The sequence below is a fragment of the Xenopus laevis genome, chromosome 1S, assembly GCF_017654675.1.
Source record: "Xenopus laevis strain J_2021 chromosome 1S, Xenopus_laevis_v10.1, whole genome shotgun sequence".
NCBI lineage: Eukaryota > Metazoa > Chordata > Amphibia > Anura > Pipidae > Xenopus > Xenopus laevis.
The window spans coordinates 45,574,569-45,587,686 of record NC_054372.1 but is presented as its reverse complement, the minus strand read 5'-3'; the positions used below and the strand labels follow the sequence as shown (position 1 = coordinate 45,587,686).

The following is a 13,118-nucleotide window of genomic DNA, read 5'->3' as shown; positions in this document are numbered from 1 at the left end:
TACCATCAAGTACAAATTTATGTTTTACTATTACAGAGAAAAAGGAAATCTTTTTTTTAAAAAAATTAGAATTGTTTGCTTAAAAGCAACCAACCCTATGACTAGCTCATAATTTGGAGCTTTCTTGACAACAGGCTTCTGGATAAGGGATCCCATACCTGTATAATAATACCATAACATTGCTTAAATTATAAATTAGTTTGAAAGTGACCTGAATACTGTAATTGTTAAACTGTCACTGAAAAAAATAACTAAAAAGTAACAAAAGCAATTGATTCGGTAGAGTGGGTAGCTAGTGCCTTCTCTCTAAGGAGTATGTTCATTCCACTTTTGCTTGACTTTCCTCCGAGAGTCCTTCTAATTTCCTAAAAAGACTTGTATATTAATTGTCTCGTGACGATATTAACCATAATGAGTGAAGGTGTATGTGTGTATGAGTAAGGAAAATCATATAGTAAGCTCCACAAGGGCAAGAAATGAATGGGTCATTAAGAGGAAAAGTTATCGAAGGTTGAATTTCGAATTCATGTAAATTATTTTTAACTCTAATAAATACGAATATACTCAAATTCGACTGAGGGGTTATTTAATAAAAATCGAATATCTAAAACTGGAACGAAAATTACTGACCCGAAAACTCGAATCAAATTCGACTAAACTTGAATCGAGTTTTTTCTCCGAAAAGGCTACTCAGAAAGGCTACTAACGTTCAAATTGGTCCCTGGATCTCTCCCATTGACTTCTACATGAACTCAGCAGGTTTTAGATGGCGAATAGTCAAGTTTTTAAAGTGCCAGGCTTTGATAAATCTCGAAATTCGAATTTGAATTAAAATTAGAATCAAGTTTGGATTATTCACAATTCGAAATTGAGGGTTTTGACCATAAATTTTTTATAAAAATTCGAACATTAATAAATCTGACCCATAGGGGCACATTTACTTAGCTCGAGTGAAGGATTAGAATAAAAAATACTTATAATTTCAAGTTTTTTTTGGCTACTTCAACCTTTGACTTTGAATCGAATGATTCGAACTAAAAATCGTTCAACTATTCCACCATTCGATAGTCAAAGTACTGTCTCTTTAAAAAAAACTTTGACTACCTACTTCGCCACCTAAAACCTACTGCGCACCAATGTTAGCCAATGGGGACCTTCCCCATAGGCTTTCTAAGCAATTTCTGATCGAAGGAAAATTGTTCGATCGATGGATTAAAATCCTTGGAATCGTTAGATTCGAATGATTTAATTATTTGATCGAACGATTTTTCCTTTATCAGAATCCTTCGACTTCGATATTTGAAGTCGAAGGATTTTACTTCGATGGTCGAATATCGAGGGTTAATTAACCCTCGATATTCGACCCATAGTAAATGTGCCCCTTAATGTTCTCTATAAAATGGCATGTGATAGGTTGGCATTAATAAAATGGAAGAATAATCTGCAAATTAAAATGATGACATCAATTGTAGATTAATGTCTCAAGTCACTGCAAAACTGTTATATCATTCAAGATTGTGCTAATTAATTATACATCTGTCAAACTTGATGACAGATGACAAAACTATGATATAATAATATAATATAATAATCCTTATTGGAGACAAAACAAGCTAATTGGGTTTATTAAATGTTTGCATTATTTTTTTGTTTGCAGAATTGAGGTATGTCGATCATAATTATAGAAAGATCCATTATCCGGAAATCCCTAGGTGCAGAAGCATTCTGGATAATAGGTCACTGTGTGGAATACGGCTGTGTAACTCATTTTCCACATAGGGTGTTACAATAGCAATACAAGAATATTTTCCAGGTTTCAAGATGTTGTTGGTCCCCATATTACTAAGATTTAATATATTTTCCAAAATATGTCAGCACTTTGGTGTAACAAAAAAATGAAGCGCACCTGTTTCTCAAATCAAAAGAACAAATCCAACAACCAGCTTTGTAATAGCTGGTAATTGATTTGTGAGTATAAAAAAGGTAATAAAGGAGTTTTTTCTTGTATAACGACATTCCCTTGCCTGTGAGTGGCTTGGGTAACAGGTACAATTTTCCACAGTTAATTTCATTATATATCCTGGAATAACCCAGTACATATGGGAACCCTCCCCCCCCCCCAGAAAAAAAAAAGTACATGTTGTACTCCATTGAGAATAGTGCTCACTGCTAAATGGCAGAAAAGCTCCCTTTTGTTTGATAAATCTGCATCTATTGCCTTTCTGTGTTATGACTGTGCTAGCAGTGTGTTTTTAATTTGATATCATGTAGCCAACAAGTGATTGTTAACAATGCTATATAGGTGGATACTTTTTTTCAAGCTTCTAGCATGAAACATTGTTTATTTAAAGAAGAACTAAATGATTTTGCTTAAGTATCAGATATGCTACAGGGATGTAAAGTCAAGCAGAGCTATAGGGCAATAACCTGCAACTGCTGAGCATGTTTTTTTGATAGTTGAGATTTGCCTTCCTACAAGTCACAATTATACTAAGGCTGCAAAAGAGTTCCAAAAAGCAGTTCTGTACAAAGCGAATCCTATCATCACTGTCTGATATTGAGTTTATGATATTTCACTTGCAATGCAATAAGCAATATTCTATAGGCAACAATGAATTATAACTATTTTGGGTGCGCTTCATTGACTTTGACTTTTGCAAGTATAAACCTTTCCAATATTCTGCTGACAGTTCTATTCCTAAACTGGCAGGGGTGCAAGAAGTGTTTTTACTTATAGAAATGTAATATAAGATCATGAATGTGCATCATCTGGAAATATATACTGTGTGTTCTGCAACACATTGCTCTAAAACATGTATTCATTGAAATTGGAACGTTGTAGATTTAGCATCAAAAGTGGGTTTCGCTCTTTTCTACAGGAGCAACAGAACAATAGCGTTGTCGTGCTCAATTTCTTGAGGAATCTACATTCAACAGCATTCACATTCATTCACAATTAGTGATGGGTGAATTTATTCGCCAGGCGCAAATTTGCCGGCGCCGTTTTGCGAAATATTTCGCCATTTCGCAAATTTTGCGGGAATTTAGCAAATTTTTAGGTGAAGCAAAATGCCCCAAATTCGCCCATCATTATTCACAATTGCACCACTGCTTACTGGTCACAATAGCATATCTATATTATACTGTATGTTTGTAAAAACGCAATCTAACTTAAAGCGGCGGTTCACCTTTAAGTATTTTATAGAATGTCTAATTCTTAACTATATTTAATTTGCCCTTCATTTTTACTTTTTTTAAAAAAATAATTGTAAAGTATTTGCCTTCTTTTGACGCTTTTCACCTCTCAAATGGAGGTCACTGACCCATCTATAAAACTAAATGCTCTGTAATGCTACAAATGTATTGTTATTGCTACTTTTTTCAATTTCAGTAGTCTTGTGGTCATGTGATTTTAAAGGGTCCAGATTCAGTTCGGCCAGGCATTTGGATTTGGCCAAATCCTGCTGAAAAGGCCTTGCATTTACACAAATTCCAGATCAAAACAAGAATTTGTTGCATCCCTGATATACACAGGCACATGTTCCTGTAAGGCCTACAAGATCACTTGTCACTCTGGTTATAAATAGACATAGCCAGATTGGTCTATACCGGCAGAGGTTCTCTAGTTTGGCAATAATTTCAATTTATAGCTAAGACAGAGGACCTGTTCATGCAATGATTACATACACCGCCAATAATAGCATTAGCCAACAATCTCACAGTTTGGTAGGAATAGAGAATAAACAGGATAACATTAACATTTCCTGTGTACCCATCTTGAAAGTAAAAAGTGGTCTTGGTGTTGGTCTAGAAAGGTTTGGGGAAAGAAAAAACATCAGTAAAAAATACATTATGCTACATTATATTTAATTAAGTACAGAAAAAATGTTTTTAAAAAGGGAGGTGTTTGAGTGCCTTGAGACAGGTTCAATAACGTTAACAGAAAAAAATCAATATATATTTTCTATTTGAGAAGATTAATAGATTATAAATAGGAAATAAAAGCAATTTAAACTGATATAGCGAAACCGCAATGTTAATTTTAAAATAATTTAAAACCAGCTTGTTCAATTTTTGTGACTATTTATAATTTAGACAAGATCCTAAGAGCGCATACCTCTCTCAAAACAGGATCGTTAATTGAACTGAGATTGACAGCCCCTTCATATGTCAGGTAGTAGAACACATTTAAAGCTCTTACGGCTTCTGGCCCTTGCTGTTTGTAGCCAAATATAAGGTCAATCCATTGGTGCAGCTGGCAGGAAACAAATTCACTTTCCAAGGCCTGTGATAAAAGAAAATAAAAAAGTTTATAAACAAACGGATCCATAATGCCATTATTTTTTTTCATAAAATTTCAGGTGATCAAATTGAAGAAAGATAATCTTACAATATATAGGTTGTAACTTAATCGTTCGAAGGGGTCAGTGAACCCTATTTGAATGTTGGAGAGAGTCAGAAGAAAAAGGCAAATAATTCAAAAACTATAAAAAATAAATAATGAAGACTAATTAAAAGGATGCTTAAAATTGACCATTCTATAACATACTATGGGGCCCATTTACTAAGGATTTTCAAATTCAAAACCTTGAATTTCGAAGTAATTTTTGGGTACTTCTACCATCGAATAGGCCAAAATTCGTTTCGAATTGAAAAAACGTAACAAATTCGACCATTCAAAAATGTAAGTACTGTCTCTTTAAAAAACTTCGACACTTTGACCTCCTAGTCTTTGGCTAAGTTTTTGGAAGCCAAAGTTTTTTTTTTTTTTACGATCCTTCGAATTGTTAGATTAAATCGTTCAATTGAATTATTTTTACTTCGCACGAAAACGGCCGCTTTCGATCGAAAAAATACTTTGACTATCGAAGTATCAAATTCGATGGTCGAATTTCGAAGTTTTTTAACTTCGAAATTCGACCCTTAGTAAATGTGCCCCATAAAGTTAACTTAAAGGTGAACCACCTTGGTATGAATGATACAGAATATATAAAGCATAGCCTGCTTCAGTTCATTGGACATATTCATATTATTAACTTAAAAAAAGAAAAAAAAAAAGAGTGAAGAGGGCTCTGCAATCTAAAAGGATGGATACACTGTCCAATAAATGGGATTATATATTAAACATACAAAGCAACCAATAACTGAAGATGCGAAGAGGACCCTGTCAAAAAGAGCTTACAATCTAAAAGGAAGGTTAGTAATTAATAAACAGTTATTATACTGAGATGTAAATACACATACGAAGTATTTAAATATAGATGTCTGCTAGATATGGAATGAAAAAAAAAAACAAATCTGCTGGATATGTTCCATATGGTTCCAATCTTACTATGATTTGCCAAGGTTTGTATTTAAATTAAAAAGTTACCCCACTGTGTTGTCCCAATGAAGTGGCTGATTTGGATTGCACACAGCAATATCAATTTTTAAACTTGCGTAGACAAGAACATGACTTATATTTTCATTAATAATGTAGGCATATAAGTACAGAGGGGGAGTCTGCAGTATAAATGTACAGAATACAATAAATATTTAATATAATCTATATAACATAAGGTTTTATAGAATTCATGCATTTAATTAGACTATGGACTACAAACAGGATGCACAAGTGTTTTCATAAAAAGATTCTTATGATTTCCATAAACACCCTGTATTATAAACTCTCTAAATGCTGAGCTTTTTACTACGATATTAAAGTCAACACAAAATGAAATAGACTATAGGTATCATAGTCCGTCTTATTCCAACTAAATGATTGATTTGATTCATTAGCTGGTTAAAAAAAATAAAATGCAAACACAGAATTGTCACATAGAGTGCAATTGCCTTAATTTGTGTGTGCCACTCGACACAAAAGCCCTAAATATGTTCACATTACAGCCAGCGACTTGATTGTCACTGCAGTCTCGTGTCACATTAATGTATGACAAACATTAAACCATACACTTAAACAGCAATTTATATCATTTAAATGTTTACTACCGCACCGTCTCATCACTCATTTAAATGTGACTTTGGGACAGCTAATTTCGGCTAATTTTCTGAGATTCGCTTAATTAGAACTTTCAATCAAACATATCTTGGGTTTAACATAATGTTTGTCGCTTTGGAAAGCTACTTAAGTGAAAACCATTTGAAGGGAAAATCGCATTAACACATCCCTATCCTATAACATCCCAGACTGGGGTCTTGTTATGAGCCCTGCAATTATAACTGAATGAAAATGCCTGGTGTATCAAGGAATAGATTTAGATAGATAGTCTTAGGTCTGGAATAACTGTATAAGCCTACATCACGGCTAATAATGTACATTGCTGTAAAATGATGTCATTAATAGATAAAATCATCAGAAACAGTGCAACAGAGAACTGTGGAACATCCCATTCAGACCAGTGAAAAAACGGCATATCTAAGATAACCGCTGCAATAAAAACACTCACAAAATTAAACCCATAAAATTCTGCATTTAATCCCATTAAAAATGAATGAAGTTTTAATTGCTTAATAAGATACAAATGCTAGATATCTCCCGAGTGTTCTGGCAGGCTATAAAATCGTGCCTACAGCAGTTACATGGTAAAAATGGTTTGTTATTATGTGTTTATTGTGTTGCGAGGAAATGGGCAATGAGGATGTTCGGAGACAAAATCAATGTTGGTAACAAATGAGTCATGGAAGGACATACGCAATCAGGGTTCATTAATTTAAGGAGGTGCAGCTTGTAAAGTTTTTGCTCTGTTGTGCCCCCAAATATTAACCTTTTTTATTTTTAGAAACCTTGCTTCAGAAGAATGTATGGGGCATTAGGGACAGACAGTGGGAAACCTCAGTTGCACTATGGTTGTCTTCTTCTGCAGGGCCACCATTTTAAGCTACTGGCCCTAAACAACCTTCAAGCCATCTGGTATCCCACTATCATATAAACAATTACAATTTACAATTTTTTTTGTGCAGCAGTCAAGCCTGGAATTTTACCTGCAATCAGGTAAGTAGGACTCATTGTATATATAGAGAGAGAGAGATGCAAAACATAGGATTTAGAGAAAACTTTCTAAGGCTTTGGTCTCCCTATTTTCAAATTCAAGAGTTGGAGGATAGAGTCGTTATTGAGAAGGTTTTGTATAATTCCGACGAAGACTCTTCTTTGCATACACATTGAAGTTCCAAGATTGATTGAAGATGTGATAACTTTGTCCATGCATTTGGTAAATAGTTTGTTTATTTGGTTGGTAGAGAGGAGGACCTTATTTTATATAACTTCTGTGAAGTGGGGATCACCCTTGCATTTACAGATACAACATTACAGGGACATGTCGGACACTTCCAAAATGTTGTGTTCGACTTAATAAACACAGGGAGGGATCGCCATGTTGGTTTTATAAGTAGGACTTAATGGGCATGTCAAGTGTAATTCCCTGGGGAGGGGCAATTATTTAGGCAATATTGGCAATGATGGCAGGTTGTTGCTCCTGTTCGGTGAAAAGTGATAGGGCAGTGGTGTAAGTATAGAGGAAACAGACTCTGCGGTCCTGGGGGGGCAGGGAATAGGTAATAGCGTGTGCATGTCAATAATAAATTAATAGTAAATGTAATGCCTGTACGGATAAGTAGCAACCGAGAGAAATGAAAAACTGCAGGAAATGTTTAATTTCCTTTATCCGGCATGAAATCATCTGGATAGGCCAATGATCTGTAGCAAAATATGATCCTGCCCTTCCATACTGTACGTACAAGCTGCTGAATGACAGAATTCCTCTCTCTTGAACAGGAGTGTTTTTCTGATGCCTTTACCAGCATTCTTACTGGTTGTTTAGGCCAGCAATAACCATACCAATACTAGTCTTTGGAAGGACCTCTGCTTTAGGGCAATGGCACAAATATCAGGCAATTTTCTATGATCTGATATCATCCCCACTCCATCATAGTAATACATCTTACAATAATACTTTTACAAGGCAACTTCTTTATAATGCCTGCTGTAGACATATTAACTGAACACTTTTGAAAACTGACCACTATGACTGGTCAATCAACGTGCAAAAGAATCCACAGGGAAACTCCAGTCCCAAGCATTCGTCTTTTGTCATGTTTTTCCAGCCCCTGAATCTTCCAGCTATTTATATGGATACTTTGAATTCAAGCAGCATAATGGTGCAATGAAAAAAGCCATAGCTCCACATTCTTATCTAACTGTACACTACAGGCCAGTGGTTTAAAGGGGACCCGTCACCCAAAAAAATGATTCCAAATCCTATTTTATCACATTACTCATAATTATAGCAAGCACGAAGCAGCCATTTTGTGGACACTGATAATAAGACAAGTTTTGCATCATCTCAGAATCTTGTTTGTGCCCCAGGACTGGGGGACCTGATGTCCATCCCCGTGCACTGGTTACACAATTAAATGGTTAACAGAATGGGGGGGATGTGGGGAGAGCAGTGACATCTAGGAAGTGCTGAATGGAAAGTGAAAGTAATTACATGCCCCGCCTCTATGCAGAAGGAATATAGGAGGGGCAGGCAATATTTGATTGAGAGTTGAGATTTTTTTTTAATGATCTTACAACAGCTATAAATGCTTTAGTAAAAAAAAAAGAATTAGGATTTTATGTTTAATTTGAAAAGGACTTTTATTATACAGCTTTTTATGTCTGGGTGATGGGTCCACTTTAACTAGTTCAGAAAATTATTTCAGGCCCCCAAAATGTCTAGAGATTGACCTGTTTGACCAATATTTATTGAAATTGTACACAAATCAGGGCCTCCAACAGCCACTGGGTCTGCTTCCTTTGTAGTTAAGCCCCTGCTAAAAGGCTTTTTTGCACCAGGTTCAGAACAGGCCAGGAAGAAAGAGGATACAAGGTAAAGAATTTCTATATCCTAAAAGGAAATTCCACCTCTGCCCACCTACATTCAGGGCCGCCATCAGGGGGAACAGGGGGGAGAGTTGTAGGGGGCCCCAAGGGTAAGGGGAGCCCAGCCACGCCACACTTACTTGATTATCCGGGCCCCCCGTCTTTCTGAGAGCTGCTGACTTCGGAAAAGGAATGGACGTTTAAGGGGCCCTGGCCACCAATTTTCTTATAATGTGGGGGGGGGGCTGGCCACCAATTTTGGCCACCAATTTTTTTTCTCATGTGGGGTCCTAGCCACCAATATTTTTAAATGGGGGGGGGCCTGGCCACAAATGTTTTTTTATGGGGCGCCCTGACCACCAATAGGGGGCCCAGGAAATGTTGTCGTATGGGGCCCTGCGATTTCTGATGGCGGTCCTGCCTACATTACAAATATGACAAGGCATAAAAATACCAAAATGCAAATATTTTGTATGCACAGTATATACAATATACATACTATATATAACTATGTGTGTTTTTGCAAAAAGGACAAATGAGGGAACAAAGATTCCAATAAATGAATATACACAGTGGCAGAGTGCCTGTCATGCGATAAGAGTCAAAGGAAGAAGAAAAAGAAGAAGGTCACAATACAAACGTTAAAAGGTATTATACATCAAAATATAGCTAATTGGCACTCATTAATGCCACTCCCAGGCCCCACCATTTATCAAAGGAATATGTGAGCAGAAGGGAAGCAATTTTTGTTATTCCTGCTCTGTTAAACAAATAAGCTACATTTTTAATGTGAAATGGGATGTAACAGTAAATTATACCCAGGAGGAATTCTTATATTTTCGCAGAAGGTCTGATTACAAAATAACTTAAGGGAAAGACAACTATCATAAATCACCTACTATTCATATTTTACTGAAAAGTAACATTTTAGCACTATAAGAATCATTTAAACGTGTTAGGCAATGTTTCAATCTCCCTATGATAAGATACACACAAACTAACATCGTGCAGCAAGCAGGCCCTTCTGTTGGCAGGAATATTAAGTATAAAGAAAAATGCTGACCTCAAACCATAGGTACATGTGGGACAGTAAAATTCTGAGGGTGGGATTTGCCATGGATAATAACCTTCAGCTTTACTGTTCTGGATGTGAAAATGATCTGCTTCTTAAATTGTACCCTTTGCCTTCACAAAGGAATAGCCTCATTAAGACTCATTAAATATGTGTATTGCAATGGGGCTCTAACAACATTGCTTCCCCCTTAGTACTCTGAAAATGAACAAAAACAATCAATGCTTAGTGCTCCCAAAGCTGCCTCGCAGCATCAATTATGCACAATGTGTGCTTGGAGAAAAATTTGTAAAAAAACAAAATCCCCTCAAACATCCAACAGAAATACAATATTATGCAATGCAGCAGATTTATTGGAAAATAAATTAGAGTCTGAAGTCCAATTGTTAAGAATCAAATCGGACTATGAATAGGCTGTCGCGTGAAGCTGCACTCAAATTGTCATTACGATCCCATGGGCCTCATATTAGCCTTGACAAACTGTCTTCAAGTGATATCTGGCTCCTTAATGAGATCTACTAAGCATAGGGACTAAAACACTTGAGATATGCTAAATCACAGTATACAGCTGTTACACCAAACCCGCACTCGCTTCAATTTCCGCATAATAATATAGTAGCCAAAAAGCCTTATTAAAAGCTATATAAAATACTTTCATTTAGAAAGTAATAACATTTGCTAACAGACAAGAACAATTTGGTTTTCCTTGTTATTTTCCTTGTCTGCCTATATTCCTATGTGCAGAAAAAAACCTCAAACCTTTAACATGCAGTGTTCTCTTTCTTTCTATGAATATATATATATATATATATATATATATATATATATATATATATATATATATATATATATATATATATATGCGCCATTTGGGCAGTTTAAAAAGTAGAAAACAAAGCTATACCACATTGTGAATATGTGAATAAAAAAAATAAAAGGGGAACTAAATCCTTCATAAAACAGTCCCACTATGCCCTCTAGTTCTCTACAGAAGCCGCCCAAAAATTACAGTTCCATAAGGCAATATGAATGCTTCTTACCAGCATTTTGTGTCATTTTAGCCCTATTTATGTCACTTTTATCACACATAGGGGAAGGATATAATAATTGTTCAATACTAGGAAAACGGTTTTAATGCTTTCACCTCCAGTTGCAGAAACAAAGATCAGGGAACCACATTTACAAATGTGCCAGTAAGGGATTATTTTGCATTTTAATCTAGCCATTGTGTTTGGAGAACATGGGGCAAGTTTTAGAGCAATGTTGCTTTTAAAAAAAGAAAAAAAAAACGTATGTTGTAGGATTACAGTTCCCAGTTTGCGTTAACCCTTAAAAATATGCTTGTCTGTATCTGAACAAGATTTCTTTCCCTGTGACTACTACTTGGGGTTAATAGTTGGCTATTTATGTAGTGAAAGAATTTAACCTTCTTTTAATCTTACTTGATCTTATTTGCATTTATTAATTGTCCACTGTTGACATGTTACTTTTAATAGGTTTGGGTAGTGTCAAGTGATGCCATATATTTAGCTTCCACTACACTATATGTATAGTCTAAGAGAAAGAAGGAGAGAAGGATTATTACGCTACCCGTGTAGAAATGCAGGCAGTGAAAAGCTGATGCACACTTTCTTACAAGAACACTGACAGACATGGCGTCAGCCCCTAAGAGGCTCTAGCCTTAAGCTCCCCATAGACGCAAAGATTTTTCTTGCCAAACGACCAATTTTAGCGAAGTCTGACCAATCCTTCGAAATTATCGTGCAGTTAGTGGGATTCGAACGATCGTACATCTCACTATTTTTCGCCCGACATCTGTCAGAAAATTGATCGGTCAGGTTAAAAAATCTTTATCGGTCCAAGTGCAATCTATCTATGTCTGCAGGGACAAGCAGGCAGCTACCCTCAGTTTTCCTGGCAAATGGTCTTTTTAATTGAAGGACAATTCGTACGATTGCTTCGAGATAATCATGGTCTCACGATGACGAACGGATCGTTTAAAAATCTTTACATCTATGGCCAGCTTTAGCCTAGTGCCAGACCTTGAGGATCTCAGTCTGCAAATCTGCTGCTCCTCCATTCCCTGAAGTGCCTGCACCCAGGCCAAGTTTATGTATCCGGGTGCAGGCACATTAAGGAATAGAGAAGCAGTGGAGGAGCAGATTCTCTGCCTAAAGCTGGCCATAGACGCAAAGATCCGATCGTACGAATCAACGTACGATCGGACTTTCCCATCTCCGGACCCTCCACTTACCATTCAGATCAAAGTCTTACCATTCCGATCAAATAAAGTAGTAAAAGAACAGATGAGCCGATGTTCTGCCCCTGACAGCAATCGTATGAAAGTTATGTCTGACAACACTAGTGACAGTCTCCCACTGAAAATCGTACGATCGTCAATAAACGCAGAGATATTATCGGCAGCCGACAGAAATTTTCTAACCTGTCCGATCAACCAAATGACCGATCTCCGCCGGAAGAAAAATGTCGGGACTCTCCACACACGCTCCGAAAATCGTACGAATCCACGATTCGTACGATCGGATCGTTGCATCTATGGGCGGCTTTAGGATCCGCAAGGTCTGGCACTAGCCTTAGCATTCCATGCAAAATTGGGCTAATGAGATCTCTCCAACCTCTATGATATCTTTGAGGGAGAATGGGAACAAATAATTCCCTAAAATCCTGTAATAAATACAGAGTCCACCTGGAAAGAGGTCATGTGCTGGTTGTTAACAGTTGAATGTGGGAGAAAAAAAATATGAATTTTCTTTTAATAAAAAAAGGCACAATTTGTAGTGCAATCCACACTTGTAGGGGGCTATTTATTAATGTCTGAATGCCAAAAACTCAAAGTATTTTTTTTTTCTTTTACTATAAAATCTGAACTTTTAGTGGGAAAACAACTCAAATTTTTCAAGATTTATTAAACCCCGAAGATGGAAAAAGTCTGAATCTGAAAACCCGGCATCTCAGACCTACGGAGGTTGTATATAAGTCAATGGGAGAAGTCCCTATCCTATTTGGAAGTTACTGTGGTCTGTGCTTGAATTAGCCCAAAAATTTGATTATTTAAATTATTTCGTGTTTGTTCCCAATCCGATTAAATCATAATTTTTTTTTAATAATGCATAAGGTCCAATCGTAGATTCTAGTTTGGTCAGACTTTTTTGATTATAATTC

The 13,118-nt window shown here is 36.3% G+C and overlaps 1 protein-coding gene across 1 annotated transcript in view; it reads right to left on the bottom strand.

Moving 5' to 3' along the window:
* LOC108704343 (lipopolysaccharide-responsive and beige-like anchor protein) overlaps positions 1-13,118 on the bottom strand; it is a 369,752-nt gene that overhangs the window by 50,273 nt on the left and 306,361 nt on the right. Inside the window, exon 47 of the mRNA XM_041579550.1 lies at positions 4,118-4,285. Coding sequence (XP_041435484.1) covers positions 4,118-4,285 — 168 coding nt within the window. The remainder of the gene's footprint in view (positions 1-4,117; positions 4,286-13,118) is intronic.